The sequence below is a fragment of the Castor canadensis genome, chromosome 6, assembly GCF_047511655.1.
Source record: "Castor canadensis chromosome 6, mCasCan1.hap1v2, whole genome shotgun sequence".
In the NCBI taxonomy this organism is placed as follows: Eukaryota; Metazoa; Chordata; class Mammalia; order Rodentia; family Castoridae; genus Castor; species Castor canadensis.
Window position 1 is genome coordinate 111909816 of NC_133391.1, and position 20354 is coordinate 111930169.

The following is a 20354-nucleotide window of genomic DNA, read 5'->3' on the forward strand; positions in this document are numbered from 1 at the left end:
ACATTACCAGTGACATTTATTCCTGTAGCTCCCTCTGGCATGGGGATGACATTCCCAGACTCATCTCTTTAAAGTACCAGTAATGTTACAGCTGTATCTTTGAAATCTTGTTAGAAACAAAATAAAACATTTACAGTCATATAAAATATTGAGACAATTTTGTTCTTTTTTAAGTGCACGTTTCAACTATTCTGTGACTTTTTTTTGAAAACCTCACTATACATTTGTAAATCTAAAGACATAGTGGAAACAAAATATAATCATTTCCTAACTCCAAAACTGTTGGGAATCGAAGTTAAAGTGTGAATGACTCAAAAGGGACAACAATCCACCCCTCATCATCTTGGGGACACTATACTGACTTCTGAGTCTGGGCTCACTGTTAAGGATACCTTAAGTAATAATCTAGGGGAAGAATTTTAACTGAGCAAGAATAATAAATGGATGTGAAACAGGATGAAGAGCCTTTATGCAAGATTGCATATTTAGAAACAAAAGGACACATGACTATGAGAAGCCAGATTGTAAATGCTGTAAAAAATCCAGTGCAGTTGAGCATACATCACCCTAAACTTTAGGGAAGTAGTGCCATTGTGAATCCACAAAGCTATAAGGTTCAACACTAAGGAGATTATACATGCGCTACACTGATGAACAGAATGGTCAAAATGGATGAGTTCAGTTCTGTTGTAGAGCCTAGGTAGGAGCAGCAACCTTGGTTCCATAGTCAAACCTGAAAAATGACAACTGCCTGGTATTTGAAAACATCAACATTGAACAGACTATACCATAATTTGTAGCAAGTATTCATTAAATATTTATTACTTGAATGACAAAATAATTTCATCCAGCAATCTTTAAACTGCTTAAAACTATGACAATGTTTGTCTTCAAATTTCATATGACTTTATTCTTCCCACGTTGCATGTTCTACTTTCTAAAAGCTCAATGATTTTTTTCTGTTTCTATCAAAAAATTCTTATGTTCACGGTGAATAAACCAGTGGTATTATAAAATTATTTTAGTTGCATTGGAAAGGCAAATTTCTTCCATATTTGCTCTGTTGACAATTGTCTGAACTAAAACAAATAAAAATACAAATTTAAAATTTATATTACTCTCCAAATACCTCTGTGTTGTATTCTACCCCTTTAAGTTTTATTTTAAAGATTTTGATTTTATGTGACACTTACTGTCCAGGAACTTTTCTATTTACATAGTGGAAACCTTCATATTCAAAAGTATTTATATGTTAATATTTTGAAATTCAGGAGGGCAGGAATTTAAAAAACAAGAAATCTGTTTCCAAAAGGAATATATCAAGGTCATAATTTTATGCTTTTATGTCACACAAAGATGGAGTGTTACTGGAGAGTTGTTTTATACAGTTGGTATTTTTAATTCTCCATTTTTTGTTAAAAAATATAGTCTTCATTTTAATAAGGAAGAGAAGTCTTTATTTCTTCCATTTCAAATTTGTCCATCCACTCTTGCAGGTCTTTTGCATTATGTGTTGTCCATAATTTTGCAAAATACTTTAGCCTTTTCCTAGGAGGAAAAATAAAATACTAGTTATTTTAGAAATGAGTCTGTTGGGGATAATACGAAAGCGATGAAAAGCCTATGTTGTTACACTAGCAGGCAGGCTCCACGGCTAGGAAGCTGTGGCTGCATCATCACCTTTCCAGATCAGCTGCCATAATCAAGGGACCAAAGTTATTGATCACCACCATTGCCTCCCTGCTGCCTTCTAAAATCCCTGCCTGCAGAGAAGGGACAACATGACTTCCTCCCCTTCACTGCCAGAGGCTGTGTGTGTGTGCATCTGTGTGTGTGTGTGCACTTATCTGCATCTGAAGACAGAAACACTCCTGCTGAATGTTCCCTGGATGAAAAGTGAAGCTGATTTAATAAAACAAACCTGGCTAATGAAAGAGTAACACAGATCTTCATTTTTTCCTTCAGAACAGCAACCCAGTTAAGTATTCAAGGTCTGAAGCTGGAGTATCTTAAGTTCCAATTACCATCCCATCTGCAACTGGATGCATGATTCGGGGTCAGCTTCTTGTCTTTACCTGGCCTCATTTTCCCCAACTAGCACATGGGGATACAATAGTATCTAACTCATAAGCTTGTCATATGATGAAGTGAGTTACTAGATATAAAGCAGTAAAAAGAGTAACTGACAGTGCCCAGGCAGCTGCAAATAACTGCTCATACTTGTTTCTGCACACAGCCCAAGTCCAATAAATCTTAACCCTTGTATCATATCCACACCTAAGACACAAGATTCAGTTTGATTTCTTTGATCTATCTGGCCGAGAGAACTGATGTAATAAACACTTATAGAGGAAGGTAAAATAAATACAGTATTCTGGTAAATTATAGATTCTGTCTCAATGTAACCTCTTCCAATAATTCTCTCATCTTGTCATGAAAATTTTCTAGATTTTAAAATGTCACATACTAGTTGGAAGAATGAAAATATTTATAAGTAGCCTGGAAATTTTCTTGCTTTTACTTGTAGGCTATATAGAACCAACAAGTATAAACTATCTTATTTTGTTGCCAGTTTGTTATATATGAATCCTTTGTAGTAGAGTTTTATTTTAATTTCTTCTGGGAAAAAGAACAATAAAAATAAGAGATCAACAAAAGAAGATTTAGGTTTGTCTTTGAACTTTGCAGAGGATAAATGGATAGGTTTATTTTTAAACTCTCATAGATAATTTTCTGTCTGGAAAAATGTTATGTTTAATTTGCCTCCTAACAGAAATAGGCTGAAACTAACTGTACTACTTTGCTTCTAATATAGCACTGTGGAAACGATCTAGAAGAAAGTATCAATAGGGGAGGCTATGCATCCTTTGCAGTATTTCAGTACTTGGGTCTTGTCAACCATCATATACCATGGCAAGGTGTGTCATGTATGGCAGAACCACCAGTGAAAGGAAATGGAGAAAGAGTGGTTAATTGTACAACAGGATACATGTGGTCAACTGTTTCTTAAACTAAATTTCACCTAACATTATAAATATTAATATTTTAGTATTGAATTTGGCAGTGATTCACAGAACTAAATAATATTCTTGGAGTATAACACAGCAACCATAGGTAGCCGGTCAAGATTTTCTATTTGGTCAACAATCCGGTTCACTCACAGTTGCATGGTTATCAAGCAAGGCAGTAATGTCCTGTCCCTGGCAGATCACACTCTCCAGGTAGGGCAGGGGTCAGGAGCTTGGGTTGTTTCATAATTTATATTTAGCAAACAAAAGACTGTAATATACTATTTATTCATTAATAGGATATTTTTCTAGGAATGTCTTTCTTCTAAGATTAGTTTAGATACTAATTATATATTGGGTGCATAGCAAGGGTACAAGGTGGAAAACATTCTCATAAACATTCTAGATGATAGAGAGATAGGTTAGAATGAAAAATTTGTCACAAACAATTCATAAAATACGTGATATGTGGATACTATGATTCCAAGCTACATAATGCCACAATTTTCATTCATATCCTAACAGAGTTCTTAATTTCTGAATGTAATCACTACATATCTCAGGGCAAAGCAGGAATAAAAGAAGCCCCTTAGAGGTTTTAAATACTGAAGCTTCTTTCAGTAACTCTTTTTTTTTTTTTTTTGCAGCATTAGGGCTTGAATTCAGGGCCTCACACTTGCTTAGGCAGGCACTCTACAACTTGAGCCACCCCTCCAGCTCATTTTTGTGATGGGTTTTTTTGTGATATGGGCTTGCGAACTATTTGCCCAGGGTTGGCTTCGAACCTCATTCCTCCTGATCTCTGTCTTGAGTAGCTAGTATTACAGGTGTGAGTCACTAGAGCCCAGCTTCAGTAACTCTGAACATAGTTGAATATCTTAAGCAGCTAAAGTGTTGGCACAGATGAAGTTAACTTAATTCTTTAGAAAAAAAATGAATGAAAAGCCAGTTTTGCAACTTAATAAAGATCTGCCTGATCAATTAAAGAGGGGATGAAAAATAACAAACATGGACTGAATTCATCTAAGCTTTTCCAAGAGCTGTTTTCACTTTGCTATAATTAAATGTTTCAGAATATTTGAAGGGAAAAGCTTAAAAGTAGATCTGATGTTCATTTGCAGGACAATCCTCTCTCCTTGGACAATTTGCAAGATTTTATTATAAACCCAAAAAAGTACAGCACAAACATTCTGACCTTTTCATGTTTACTAATCCTTCCAGCTCTTTTGACTTGTGAGCTGCTTTCTTTAAAATTTCTCTAGGAACATCTGCTAGTTTAGCCACATTTAGTCCATAACTCCTTGCTGCAATTCCTCTGGTCATCTGATAAAGAAACGTGACAAAATCGGGCACTTGTTCTTCCTCACCTATGAAATAAAGAGGGGGAGAAAAGATCAATACCACACTAAAACTTGAAAATCAGAGGACTAAAGAAGGTATTAAGTTCTTATAATTTTACTCTCTTAAAATTTACAGTCTGAAAAAGCATACATTGCTCCTGTCTACCTGCTAGCTCCTCTTATTAATTTCACCTATCTAGAAAAAGGGGAAGTACTGTTCTGAACATGCATTTTAGCTCATTTAAAATAGTTTTTAATAATGACTCATTGCAAAATTTGAACTGAACATCTATATCAAAAAGAAAGTGGTTCTGATACATGGTAAAACATAATTTATTTCTTTTTTAGAACAGATTAGGAAATAGTACATGTTGTACAGTTTGAATAACAAGATTGAGAAATTCTGGTTTATTAAATATTCTGGCTAAGAAGAAGTCATTCATACTGTAGTGAGTACTGTTCACTATGACGCAGATCCCAATTAGGACTGAGGAGTATATTCCCCCCAGCTGTCAGGAAGGTTGCTGGCCTGCAACCCTCTGCTGTATGCCCTCTTTGGGAACTGCTGCAACTTAACAGTTGCCTACCCAAGGGGACAACCCTTTCTTGGGGCACTGGGCATGTGACTGGCTGCTATGGTAGCCTCTAAGAAGGCTATCAAAAATCCCTGTCTCTTATTGTTTATTCCCTTGTGTCATTTCTTCCCATTGTATGTGGGCTGAACCCAGCCATCCACTTCTAATGAACAGAATATGGCAAAAGGGATAGGATGTCACTTTAGAGATTAGGTTAGAAAAGGTGATGTCCTCTGTCCTGGGCATTCTTACTGTCTTGCTTGAAAGAAAGCCAGCTGCCTTGTTGTGGGCAACCCTATGAAGAAGCCCACATGGAAACTCAATAGTCAGTGGGGGCCTGAGGCCTGCCAACAGCCATGTCAGTGATGGGCTGGGAAGCAGTCTACCCCCCTCAAGCCTTGAAGTGACTGCCCCCTGACCATTATCTTCACTGCAGTCCTGTGAGAGACCCCAAAGGTGCACAGTGAAGTTGCCCCTGGATTCCTGACCCACAGAAATGATGAGGTAATAAATACTTTTTGTTTTAAGTTGCTATATTTTGGGGGCAACTTGTTGCATACTGCTTACAAATTACTGCAAACTAATAAAGGTAAATAACAAAGGGCATAAGGTCTTCACCTTCTAACCCTGAGTTGGGGTAACTGAAGGATTATCCCAGCCTCAAAGCTCTGCCACACAAATACATATATGTGAGTTTAAAATTTTTAAAGAATTAGGAAACCACAAGGTACAAAAAATCTGAAGAAGTAGTTACATGCAGTTTAATCTTTCATAAACCCAAAGCACCTTGGGATTATGTAGCTTTTTAAAAAAATTCAATATAGTGTTGTCACGATGTGCAAGACAGACCATATTTATAATTTATTTTTGCAACTCTAGCACATACTGTAGGTTTATTAAGCACTTTTCCTCATACTTGTTCCATTTGTTAAATCATATGCTTTTATTACCTTATCAGCTAAGAACAAAAAAGAGCCAAAAGACTGAATACAACAGTGAAAAAGGACAATGGAATTTTTCTTATCCTCCTTTAAGAACTCGGCAACAGACAAAATAATAGCTTCTTAGGGTGGTTGCTAGAAGTGGGAGGTGAAAAGAATGCTGCATGCTCAGGAATACACAGACTCAAACTTCCTCACAAAGTACTAAGAATACTGCTGCCCATAAATGAAACTTAGGGAACACAAAGAACAGGTGAGGAAGTGGGTGGGAACAGAATAGAAAAGATGCATGGATGTAGAAACCTGTGCCTACAAACCTGGAGGGTTTTCTGTTTCTCTTCCATGCTCACAAGACAAAGAGTGAAATGAACAGCAGTAAGCCATCAAAAAAGCAAACTTCGTTGTCTTTAAGACAAAAAAACAATCTGTCATCTCAATTCGGTTAGTGCTAAGTGAACATCCTACCTCCAGGTTTCTAGTATATTCTAGCCTCCATGCTGGTCTTTCTTAAATGAGGCTCATTCATGTTTGTCCAGCCAGCTAGCCAGCCAGCATTTTCTGAGAGCTTATTAAATGCCACAAAACTCCTTAACCATTGATTTGCTGATGGATTTTCAGAGTTGCCTTTTTTTTTTGCTTTTATATATATATGCTATAGATCATAAAACAGAGAACATTGTTATATTTATCTTATATATAAAGATATTTGCTATACATACATAAAGATACATATATACGTGTGTGGTATATTTTAAGAGACAGATATATCTATAACAATGGCTTTTTGTGTGTGTGTATGTTTTTCTTTTTAGACAGGATTATGTTATGTTGCCCAGGCTGGTCTCAATCTCCTGTGCTCAGGTGACCCTCTCACCTCAGTCGAGTAGCTGGGGACTATAGGTTCACATCTTTGTGCTGCCTTTTACAATGCTTTTTAATATATAATGTATATATTGCTGTAAATCACATAATATATTACACTGTCTTGACACTTCATTAACATACCTTAGTACAAACAGTGGCTCAGTATATCACAGTCTGCTGGTCTCCACTTTAGTATTAATTATGGTAATTTTCACAGCTTCAAGGTAAAGAATATGGCTATTCTTCCCTAATCACATGGGGACCTCTTTTTGCAGTTGTATTTTACCTCAAGACTCCTTTTCCCTCTTTGTGGAGGGTGGTGTGTGTGTGCATGTGCAAATGTAGGATGGAAGTATGGAGGCAGAGAGAGCCAGGTGGGAGAGGTGAATTAAAAGTTGTTGGTGAGAACTTTATTCATATGCTGTGACCCACTGCTAAGTAGGTATTTTGAAAACTGATATGGTACTGATTAGAGTGACTGAATGCAATAATTTTTGTTTCTAAATATAAGGAAATAAAGCAAAATTTATTTTAAAGCCAAACTTCTCTAGGAAGTTATTAAAGAGGTATATGCTGATCAAATAATTTCTGAAGTTTCTTTTAGGATAGATTCATAAAAAAATTATAGAGATGGATAAAAGTAGGTGAACCATATAGATTGGAAGAGATTACAACACAGGTTTCCTGACTGCTGGTCCATTACTTTACCTACCACACTACTGGAAACAGAGAGGTCTTTGGGGGCATTTTACTGATGTCCTATGCAATGACCTCTAACTCAGAAGAGGAGGAATTAGGTTAGGGGTAATGGATGAAGCACAGATGTAGCCAGGAGCAGTATCAGAAGTGAGCACACAATAGTGCAATGCTTCAAAATCCTGAGGAGAATGATCTTTAACCTAGTTCCTGCCCTTGCTGAAATATAAATCAAATATAAAAGTATAATGAAGACACTTTCATTCACTCAAACTCAAAATCTTCACCTTGTTTAGTTTATAATAGCAGTGCCTTATCCCAAATCTATTCCACTTCTAAAAAAATTCCTGATACTATAAAGAACTCCCTGTACACTGAACTCAGAGGATAGGGTCCTCAGACCCAACTATAAAAGTAGATTCTGATTAATCAAGGCCCAAAGTCATTCCTGCCACACTCACTTGTTAAGAATGAGGATGTGATTGCATTGTGAAAATGAGATGGGACAATCATGAGGTATTAAAAGGCATCTGAGAAAAAGTTACCTGTTCCTAAGAAAGAGTCACAGGAGGGTGGGGGTGTAACTCAGTGGTAGAGCACATGCTTAGCATGAACAAGGCCCTGGGTTCAATCTTCAGCACCAAAACAAAAAATAAACAAATTCAAATAAAATAAAAAAGAAGAAAGAGTCAGAGGAAATGCTTGCCCTTTTCCTTCTTTGGACACAGTCAATTCTAAGTGTGATGTCTGAAAGAGCTGTGATCATCTTGCCTCTAGCCTGATGATGTAGCTAGCTAGGTAAGAAGACAGAGCCTGGGAAACAGCAAAGAAGAGTCAAGACCCCCTCTTCCTCTGAGTTTCCTATAACATGAGATCTCACGCAATCTCACCAACTGTTTAAGCCACTGTGAGTCCAAATGTTTGGTTACTGGCAATCAAATGTACACAAGGGAGTAGAAGAGAATGCCAGTATGTCTCAGAAGCAGGCCTCAGGACAACAGTGGTGCAACAGGCCAGGACAGCAATCAGTTCAAATGAGCAGGTGGACAAAGGGTGTCAGGAGGAAGGACCCAGTGGGAAAAACAGGTGTAATTATGTGGGATAATGACTAAAGAGGCATTTTACAAAGCTAGAGGAAGATTAGACTACAGATTCAAAGCAAAAAGACAAAATGCAGAAATAAGAACAAGGCAATTCTTATCTGTAAGAAAATAGAAACAGCAGTAAAACAGAAAATGTACTTGTCTCCATACTTGGCTATCAATAGGCAATACTTCCACTACAGTAATAGTGAAAACAATGAGTATGAATGAAACAGAAAATGAAATGAGTTTATCAGGAAGACAGAAGAAAAGGCTGAATTTCCAACTAGCACAATGAGAAGTCCATCTAAAATGTGTCAAGCTGATGAATCAAGTGACAGGGAAATAATGCATACTACTTAGAAGTACAACAGAAATGGAGGAAAGAGTTCAAAGTAGTTGCCTTGGGCTTGGGATGGGGAAGGGCATGAAGTGAAGGGATAGAAGCTTGTTAGCAGGAGCCCTTTAGCATGATTTCATTTGAAGAATTATGTTCATAGACAAAAATGTAAAACAATAAAATAAAATGCCAGAATACTGAACAGGAAGGGATTCAGCTCTGGGGCAGCAGTGTACAACAAGCACTTGGCAGCACTGTCTCCACCCCTTCCCTGTTAGTGAATTGTGTTTTGTTTGTCCCATGGGTTTCAGTTTCTAAGTCTTCTTCTGTCACATTGGATGCAGATTAGTAGAAGCAAAACTACTTCCATGAGAGAATTTATGATGTGTTTTTCAAGGCTATGTGGTGGTGAAAGGCAGGAATTGCTTAACATTAAATCTATCTTAAGTCTAGTACTTTGTTTTATTTGGGCGGCCTGACTGATTTCTTTTTCAGGTCCATCTTTACTACTTTTCCAAAATTAAATTTGGACTGTGGAGTGTATTGGATAATGGATTTTCCATTATAGCATACCAGTTGTGCAAACAGGCTGATAGCTTAAAAAACTACTACCAAACAGTTAAAAAAAATGGCTAAAGCCTACTAGATTATTTATGGCACTTGCATTTATTTCTGTTGGCTAATGGTGTTTTCATAAAATGTCTCATTTCTGTGACAGTAGCAGTAACTGGAAAGGCTAGGAAAAATATTGTGGATCCCCCACAGTAGATCCAGCAGAGTGGAAGATAAGAGGACCTGGAAACAGAAAATATGCATTCTAATTTCAGTTTATGCCCATCCAAGTGGCTGACATGGGCAAGCCAATTCACCTTCCTAAGATTCACTTTTCTTATAATAAAATAAGACATATGTTTAATATACGATATAGCTCTTAGTAAGTAATTAATGTTAAGTAAGTATTTTGGGAAAAATGCTGGGTGTTTTGAAAATGACTAGAACCCTGCGGTTGACTATCAAGGTATCTTTCCTGGGATGATAAGAATCATGTGAAAAATGTAAGGAACTAAAAGGAACCTACATGCCTCCTCCACATCCACCTACTTCTGAAACAAGGGCTGCCATTTAAAATGAGATGAGAAAGACCAGAGAAGGACTTGGAGTTAGCAAATAAATGTATGCTCTACTTGACCCAAAGCTTAGAGCAAATGAATTTGGATAGTGTTATTTATAGCTGACATTCACAGCTTTCATTATTAATGAGTAGTAAGTTCATGTTCCTAAAAACTTTGGGTTATCAAACTGAAAACTAATATTTGACTTGTACCTACTGCAGGAATATCTCATACCTGGATCCTGTTTGCTTTCATCCTCATTGACCAAGAATCCCATGTGGTAGTTCCCCACCTGTGGTGAGTAACTTTTTTCTAGTTCACAAACTGGTGGATAATGGGTGACAAACAGGGTTAAGGATTTCACCTAAAGCAATAAGACATATAGTGAGTGTTAGTTATTTTTAAATTTTATTTTAATTAAAACTTTTCAACTTTTTTGGAGAAAATTTCAAACCGATATAAAAGATTCAAGAAAAGTACAATAAATACCATATACTCTTTTATCTAGATGAGCAATTATTTATATTTTGCCATATGTCCTTCTTTCTTCCCTCCTCTCCAGACACACACACATACACACACACACACACACACACACACACACACACACACACACACACACACTTTCTTGAATCATCTGAGATTAGTTACACACAACATTCTATCTTCTAAGGACAAAATGTCCTATATAACCAGAATAAAATTATTACACATAAAAAATTTACTATTATATAATATTTGGTCTATATGTTTCCCTAATTATTCCATTCCAATAATTTTTTCTCTTTCCTTGTTTATCTTTTATGACATTAATACTGATAAAAAGATTATAGCAAGGCTGCAGTATATAGGTTAATACATACAAGTTAATTGCTTTTCTACATTCCAGCAATTAAAAAGTAGAATTTGAAATAACCTCCCAACAACACAATTTATATATAAAACTAACAAAATATGTACACAATTTATATGACAAAATTATATCATTCTGATGAAAGAAATCAAAGAAGAGATAAATTAAGTAGAAGATAAACCATGTTCATGAACAGGAAGACTGAATATTACCAAGATGCTAGTTCTAACCAACTAGATCTAGAGATTGAATGCAACACCAAACAAAATGCTAACAACGTATTTTGTGGGTGTCAACAAATTGATTTTAAACTCTACATGGAGGACTGAGGATATAGCTCAGTGACAGAGTGCTTATTTGGCATATGCCAGACCCTAGGTCCAACCCTTAGGATGGCTTAAAAAAAAAAAAGTAAAGTAAACTCTACACGGAGAGGCAAAAAACCAGAATAGTCAGCCTAATATTGAATAACAAAGTCGGAAGACTGACACTACTTAATTTCAAGTCTTACTATAAAGCTACAGTAATCAAGACAATGTAGTATTGGTGAAATAAGAGACAAATCAGCCAATGAAGCATAATAAAAAGCCCAGAAATTGACTCACATAAATAGACCCAAGTGATCTTTGAGAAAGTAGCAAAGCCAACACAATAGAACAAGGGTAGTCTTGGAACAAAAGACATCCATAAGCAAAAAACATTAACTCAAAATACACCAAAGACCTACATGTAAAATACAAAACTATAAAACTCCTAAAAGATAACCAAGGGAAAAAATCTGAATTGGGTTTAGCAATATTTTCTTAGATAAAACACCAAAGTGTGATTCATGAAAGAATTAATAAACTAGACTTCATTAAAATTAAAATACTCTGCTCTGCAAAAGACAATGAGACAATGAGGCAGACTGGGAGGAAATATTTGTAAAAGACACATCTGATAAAAGACTTACTTAAAATATACAAAGAACTAAAATTCAACAACAAGAAAACAATAAAAATGAGTCAAAGACCTTAATAGACACCTCGTCAAAGAAGATATGAAGATGGCAAATAAACATGAAAAGATATTCTACACCCTGTATCATTAGAGAAATGCAAATTAAAACAATGAGATACCAGTACAGAACAGCCCAAATCCAAAACACTGACAATGCCAAATGCTGTCCAGGATGAAGAGCAACAGGAGCGCTCAGTTACTGCTAGTGGGAACAAAAAATTGTATATTCCACTAAGGAAGACAGTTTTGGAGTCTCTTACAGAACTAAACATATTCTTACCACATGATCCAGAAATTATGCTCCTTGGTATTTACCCAAAGGAGCTGAAAAATTATATCTACAGAAAAACTTTTATACATGTTTATAGCATCTTTATCCATAATTGCCCAAACTTGGAAGTCATCAAGATGTCCTTCTATACGTGAATGGATAAGACAAACATTACAAATATAAATATTACTGTGTCAATCTCCTCTTGATTTTGCCATGAAGCTAAACCTGTCTAAGAACTAATGTCCATTTTAGAAAAAGGTTCGGTCTTCTGATACTGGACAATCCTCTTCAATGATTCACTCCAAGGTAAATTTCATCTAAAAGTAACAATTTCTTCAGAAATACCTAAACTACCCAAAACCTAGGTGAATTCATGTATGATATATTTGATACATTAAGAACCTGCGTAAATGCCACAATGTACCCCCACCTATCACAACAATAAAGGAGAAAAAAATAAAAATACCCAAAAACTACCACCCAGTAGAATCAATAAAAACAAAACAAACAAACAAAAAAAACTAGAAGTGATAAAATTGATTCTATCATCATGCCAGAAGGTTCTGAAATAGTTTTTAAAATATCATATGCTGCCTGTGGTAGCCAGCCTTCAAGATGGCTGTGAAGACCTTTCCTTTCCAGTGTTCATGTTCTCAAGCAGCACAATGAATGTGGACTGGCCTATGTGGTCAACCGAACATGATGGCAGTAGTGATGTGTGACCTGAGGCTAGGTAATAAAATGCACTCCTACTCTTTCTGGTCTCTTAAACTGTTCCCCTAGTGGAAGCCATACCTTCTTCCACAAGGATGCTTAAGCAGTGCTGTGGAAAGGTCTAGAGAAAGGACTCAAGGGCCTGGCTAACTACCAGCACCAACCTGGAAGCCACATGAGTGAGCCACACTGGCAGAGGGTTCTGCAGCCCCTGTCAGGCCTTCAGATAACAGCAGCCCTGGTTGACAACCTGACTGCAATTGCAGGAGAGATTCTGAATCAAAATGACCTGGCTAAGCCATTCCTGAATCCTCACCCCAACAAATACAGACAACAAATGATAACTGTTATTTTATGGCATAAACTTTTGGGGTCATTCTTTATGTAGTCACAGTGATTGATACAATGTTATATAGTAGAAATGATGAAATTAAACTTAAAAGTGGCAAATTTGTTCCTGAAGGTTCTTAAGTGAATGTTTAAAATGTGTTGTTTGTACTGATAGGACTTTATTGAAATTCCTACCATAAATAGTGAGCTGTATCTTTTTGTAAATAGAATTTTAAAAAGAATAAAAAGGCATTTATTTTAAAGGAGAACACATGTCATCATTACTATGTAATCTAAATAAATATTTAAATAAAACCTGAGCCTCTCTTGGCTGTTTGCTTCTCAGATGACAAAAGAAGAATCAATAGTCATCATTAGTCACCATTAGGTTTACCACTCGAACACAGTAGAGGCCATATGCACCGGGGACATTTCCAGAGTGAGTGTCCATGATGTCTGCATGCTACCCAAGCTGTATGTGACAATGTGACACTGAGGTCATGCTTTGCTTAACACTGGAGGACATGTTCTGAGAAATTCATCATGTATTGGTTCTGCAAACATCCCAGAGTGTTCTTAACAAACAAAAATGATTACAATGTCACTAGACAGTATGATTTTATAATCACTGTCATCTGTGGTCATTGGTTGACTAAAGTGTTGCCATGCAGCATATGACTGTACACTACTGAGTGAGCTGTGCCATTCATAACAAAGTACTGAGGAATCATTCCATGAAGTCAGAAGTTCTGAACAACTCCACGTCCATTTATGCCTGCAGATAACACACCACAGCTCCCAGCAAAGCCCAGATTAGAAGCAGAGCCCTTAAGGAGTAAAGGAAAATTATCTTCTGGAAAAAAACTTAAATCATACTTTAAAAGCAAATCAAAAGAATAAAACAAAAACTTAGGGCCACCAAAGGTTAAATAAAGAAAGTTTGGTTTTATGTTACTTTTTCTGGAAAGAAATATGGCTATTTAAGGAAGAGAGGAGAAATTAAATGAAGAGAAGACATGGAGACAAAGAGTAAGAAAGTGCAGGGAAAGAAAAGGACAAAGAAAGGCTGAAAAGAGATAAGATGTAGGGGCAAATGCTATGAGGCAGATATAGAAAGGCATAGACAGTAGATTAAGGGGGAGAGTTTGATGGAGACGGCAGGGTTGGACAGCTTGACACAAACAGAATTTCACACTGAGATGTTCAGACATGAACTCTGAAAAAAAGAGACATGCATTGAGAGAGCCATGCTATTGAAATGGAGACTCTCAGAGAAGAGACCAATGGCCTAGCATCGAGTTCTTTTAGAACATCAGTGAAAACAGTCTTTCAGAGTAGAAACAGTACCATCTCTTTGTCTTTCCTCAAAGAATTAGGCTTAGGTGGATGGTCCCTACTCTTGATTTAGTTTGTTAAGGATAATAAGTTACAGTGCTGGGTGGAAATCATGCGTGTTTGGAGAATGGGATCAGGAAAATAATTTGTATAGCACATAAAAAAGGGTATGCAGGTATTGGATGAAGTATTACCACCACAGCCAGTAATAATGTACAGTATATTTCAAAATAACTAAGATAATAAATTTCAAATGCCTCACCACAAAATGTAAGTGAGGTGATGGATATGTTCATTAGCTTTATTTAACTCTTTCCCATTGTTTACATATATCAAATCATAATATGCCCCATAAATGTACACAATATAATATGCTAATTAAAAGCAGTATTATTTAAAAATAAATTAATTTTAAAAGAAAAGTATGTCCAGAATACTTACATCTCTAATAAAATACTCAAGCGTAGCATATGCAATAGCGATTCCATCATGAGTGCTCGTTCCTCTTCCCAGTTCATCCAAGATAACCAAGGACTGTGATGTTGCTTTTCTGATTATTTCTGCTGTGTCAGTCAGTTCTTCCATAAATGTACTCCGTCCTTTATATATATTGTCCGCAGCACCCATTCTAAAAATAAGATGAAAACACCTTGATTCTCCTCTGAACTTTTTTTTTGGGGGGTGGGGAACAATACTGTGGTTTGAACTCAAGGCCTTGTGTTTTCAAGCACTCTGCCACTTGAACCATGCCCCCTGGCCCTTTTCTGCTTTGGTTGTTTTTGAGATAGGGTCTCATGTTTATGTGTTAACTGGCCTGGACTGAGATCCTCCTATTTGTGCTTCCTGGTTGCTGGGATGACAGGCATAAGCCACCAAGCCTAGGCTTCCTCTGAACTTTCTTCTTAGGAAGCCAAACATTACTTTATGAACAATAAATATGAATTATTCCCGGGGATCTATCTATCTCTATATATAATTAGGTCAAAAATAGCTGAAATTATTTTAATCAAAAGAGAACCTACGTTGGATGTAAAGAGTGCCTAACATCAAATTATACCGTTAAGGAACATTCTGAACAAGTAGCATTTAGAAACTCAAACGTTACTCAAAACACTGTCAATTTTATCTATTTTACAATCAATAAATACAAAGTGCAATTGCTGAAATTCTATCTTAGGCGCATTTCAGCTAGTTTTTCAAAGTTCAAATGCTGTTATTTATCTAAAATTTCAATATTTACTGCTACTAAATGTTCCTCAAAGATCATGTGCTGAAGGCTAATTTGCCCCGTGGAAGAAAGTTAACCCATTGGGGGTATTCCTTAAAGAGGATATTGGGATTGGGTCCCTTCCTCTCTCTTTTTGCTTACCAAACACCGTGAGGTGGGCAGCTTTGCACCAGCACACACCTCCTGCCATGGTATTTGGCCTCATCACAGTCCCCAAAACAGTGGAGTTAACTGACATGGACTAAAACTTCTGAAACCATGAGCCGAAATAAATTTTTCTTCCTTTAAAGTTGTTTATTTTGGGTATTTTGTCACAGCAACAAAAAGTTGACTAACACATTTATTCCACTAATATTTATTTACCCTACCACAAAGCAAGAACTTTCTCATTTCTGAAGTCATTTTATAGTCTCCTGAATCATGATTGACCTCTTATTACTGTTTGCCTTTATTCCTGGTAGGCTTCAAGCCAGTAAAAAATTTTTTTGGCTAATAATAAAATGCTCTGATGAGAGAAATATTTTGAGGTATTTAATTCTCAAGAACAAAACAATCAAGCCTGGCTAAGATTTTAATATAGAAGTTTAAGTATTCTACTTAAGTGTTTTCTAGAAAGAGGAGAGTAAGAAACTGGTGTGGTCAGAAATTTCAGGTATTATACAATGTTCCTAGGGAAGTTATTTTTAGGCAGATATGCACATAAACATATGAAATGTTTAGTGCATGACAAAGTGAAAATTCAAATTAACAGGAAAAAGATGATCAATCCCTAAAGAATAATAGTTGGTAGGTTATTTCAGAAAAAAAAAAAAACAAAAAAAAAACAAAGATATGTCCTACTCAAACCATATACCAAAGTAAATTATATGGATTTAAAAGTTCAATGTAAAAATAGAAGACACAAATACATTGAACTAGATGAAATTTAATCTCTGGTCAGGTGAATAGGTACCTTTAAATATATGCACCAAAACATGTGTGTAGCAAAAAGTGAGAGTTATAAACTGAGAAAAAAAATTTATAATACAAATGACAAAAGGGTTAATATTTCCAAAATAAAGAGCCTCACAAAGTAAAAATAAAGCAGTTAATATTTGAAAAGAAGGATGGGCAAAAGACAGGAGTCAATTTGCAAAACAAATGAGCAAAGATGCTCAGATTTGCAAATTCAAACAGGAACTAAGTGCCATAAACATGTATATATCAGTTAGTAAATATTAAAAAGAATGATGTGTGAAGGTACAGAGTATTTTTATGTGAGATTGAGAATTGTTACAATCTTCTAAAAGACAATTTAGCAAGGTCTATTATTACCTTTCATGACCCACACATTTCACTCTAGGAATCAACATTATGTATGAAAAATGCATGTACAACTATGTTCTTCATGATGTTATTTAATGAAGACTTGGAAAAGCCCAATGCCCAAGAATAAGAGAAAGAGTAAATAATACTGGTGAAAAACTATAAAACCAATACAAGTGGTATGTTAGATTTTTTGACACTGGGAAATGGTCAAAACATACTGTATGTGAAAAACTAGGTCAGTGGCGGGACCTGGGAGGGAAAAGACCCACCCAACTGCTGAGGATGTTCATACCAGTGACTTTAAGAACTGAAATAGTGTTCCAGTCAGATGCGCAGCATCCAGAACAAAAGAAAATTCTTAAGACAGTTTAGGAAAATACAGAGTATAAAAGAAAAGGACTGAGGAGACATTTGAAGAACAGTGAGTTGGTGCAGAGTTCATTTCAGCACCTATGGCTGCACTGGAGTGGATTCCTCCTTATCTTCTTTTGTGGCAGGTTTGGGCACAGTGGACCCACAGTTGTAGTATTTCATTGAAGTGGAGACACAGAGCAGCGCTTCCAACAGCTGGAGCACCAGATGACTAAATTTGTTAGGAGAAGTTTATGGACAAGCCTGGGCCAAAGTTGGACAGTTGTGCTGAGGCCTGTTTTAAAACTGTGTTGAGCACTTAATTGATACAAGTCAATTCATTTTGAAGAAATTTAAACAGAACCAGAAATCTAAGCCAGTCTTACAGCCTTTCTGTCTGATCTCAGCATAACCTCTTTGGAAAGGAAGGTAGTTAGTGAAGAGTTGTTGATGAGATGGTTGTGAGGCAGGCTAGAATTAGGAAAAGCTCAGGACTCATAAAAAATATTACATCTCAGATTAACCATGCTCTGGCTCAGGGATCACTCCCACCTGGCCAGGAACTGCCCATGCTCCTCCCTACTCCTTGATTACTGGATGGGAGTCACCTGGTTCCTTATTTCCCATCGGTTAGGGTAAGTTTTAAAAGCATCAGAAGAGAAACATGTTCTCTAGGCCTCCAGATTCTATCTGGGCCCCACCATGCTCCCCTTTGTATTTCCTTTCCTAACTTTTAATAAACTCCCTTTACACCCATGTAACCTACAACAGATTCTTCCTGCTGGACACAAAGAATTTGGAAGTCTTCTGATAACAGACTCCACCCTCAGCTGGAGAAATGGCTATAGGAGAATTGACTTCCACCTCTTGTCACTACTCTGGGGATATCGTGTTGTCTGAGAATGAATAAAGACCAATTGTGGGGAGGGGCTGAAGGTCATATGTATATTTGGTTGTGTTTTTAATGCTAATATTGTGAAAATAATTGACAGGGGAATAGAAAACTATTAATGTACGTTACTGTACGTGGGATTCTGCTTTTCTATAGAACCCCTTACCTGCTTTCTATAATCTGACAGAGGTAAATCTCTTAATTGTGTGAATTCATTTTAGATTTTAGAGAGTTCTTTGTGTCAGAAAAGGCAGCAGTGAAAGAAGAATAATTCGGCCTTCTTATCTAGTATTTGACATCAGTGCTAAAAGAAGAATCTATGGAGTGATCATACAGTACACTTCAGCTTTCTAAGCTATTTCCCTTCCTTACACTATGATTTACTTAAATATGTTCTCAAAGGTAGAATAGGTAGCATGAGACTCTAGAGACCTTTGGTTACAAAGGAATCTTAGCCAATGTACCTAATAATCATTATTAGACTGCCACAGGAAGAAGTTAACTTACCCTGTATGTAAGGGTACAAAAAGTTCAAAGATGTGCCCAAAGAAATTAAAAAATTTAGGCCAGTCAGTAACCAGCAGCAAATTCAGACAGAAGTACATGCTCGATGTTAATCATTATAGATTTCATTTACTACCATAAATAAAGAACAATCAACATGAGAATTAACCTGTGGGGAAAAAAGCAATAGAAACACAGGAATCAGTAAATATCTCTCAAGCACAACCCTAAAAGTAAACAGACTTAACTAAGATATACCAGGCATATGGAAATCAAAGTAAGAAGGAGTAGTATTCTCATATGAGACAAAGACTTTAAGCAAAAATCAGTCAGAAGAGATAAAGAAAATAAAGGGAACAATTCAGCAAAAATTTTAATTTTATTTAATTTTAACAACCAGTGCCTCTAAGTTCATAAAACAAACACTTCTGAGCATAAAGGAACAGACAGGTCCATATACAATAATAGTGGGAGATCTCAACACTCCACTCTTATTAATAGACAAAAAATTAACAAATATATCCTAGAACTAAATAATACCACAGAAGAAACGGACTTAACAGACATTTATACAGTATTCCATTCACAGCAGCAGACAACACATTTTTCTCAGCTGCCCATGGAACTTTCTCCAAAATAGATCACATTCTAGATCATAAAGCAAATCCCCCAAAATCCAAAAAAATCCAAATAATCCCCAATATCCTAATAGACCATAGTGGAATATAATTAGAAATCAATGGCAAGGAAAACTACAAAACCACTCAAATTCATGGAGATCGAACAATACACTTTTGAAGGATTAATGGGTCATTGAAGAAATTAGAAAAGAAATTAAAAATTCCTAGATTAATGGAAATGAGAACACAATTTACTAGAACCTCTGGGTCACAGCAAAGGCAGTCTTAAGAGGCAAGTTATAGCCAAGAGTGCCATGAGAGAAAATTAGAAGACTCTCAAATAAACAATCTGATGATGTGCCTCAAACTCTTAGAAAAACAAAACAAGCCAATCCCAAAAGTAGTATACAGAAAGAAATTATAAAAATTGGGGCAGAAATTAATGGAGACCAAATGAATGACACAATGTTTCATTAAACAAAAAGTTGGTTCTTTGAAAAAAATAAGCAAGATCAATAAACCTTTAGCCAAATTAACCAAAAGAAGAAAGGAGAAGACACAAATTAATAAAATCAGACATGAAAAAGAGGACATTGTAACAGACACCAATGAAATTCAGATCATATGGGAATATTTTGAAAACCTATACTCCAGCAAACTGGAAAATCAAGAAAATATCATCATCTCAACAGATGCAAAAAAAGCCTTTGACAAGACTCTGGTAGTATTTTACAATCACAGGATTAAAAGTCCTAAATACTTTAAAGAAAGAAAAATCTCATCACTAAGAGATGAGAATCAGACCGCTATCAGACTTTGTATTTACCATGAATGCACTACTGTAAGACAATGGGAGCAATGTCTTAAATCTACATACGGATATTTATATTTATCTAAATTTTCAAAATAGATACTGAGATAAAATAAAGCTATTTTAGACTTCCTGGAACTCAGAAAATTTGCCACCACGAACCACATAAGAGAAAAG

The 20354-nt window shown here is 36.0% G+C and overlaps 1 protein-coding gene across 1 annotated transcript in view; it reads right to left on the reverse strand.

Annotated features, from left to right (window-relative positions):
- Positions 1 to 793: 793 nt before the first annotated feature.
- The window catches only part of Msh3 (mutS homolog 3), a 186965-nt gene continuing 167404 nt past the window's right edge, over positions 794 to 20354 (reverse strand). Inside the window, exons 21-24 of the mRNA XM_074077200.1 lie at positions 14905 to 15091; positions 10193 to 10322; positions 4204 to 4375; positions 794 to 1548 (exon numbers count right to left, since the gene is read on the reverse strand). Of these exons, the coding sequence (XP_073933301.1) occupies positions 1437 to 1548; positions 4204 to 4375; positions 10193 to 10322; positions 14905 to 15091 (601 nt within the window). The 3' untranslated portion in view covers positions 794 to 1436. The remainder of the gene's footprint in view (positions 1549 to 4203; positions 4376 to 10192; positions 10323 to 14904; positions 15092 to 20354) is intronic.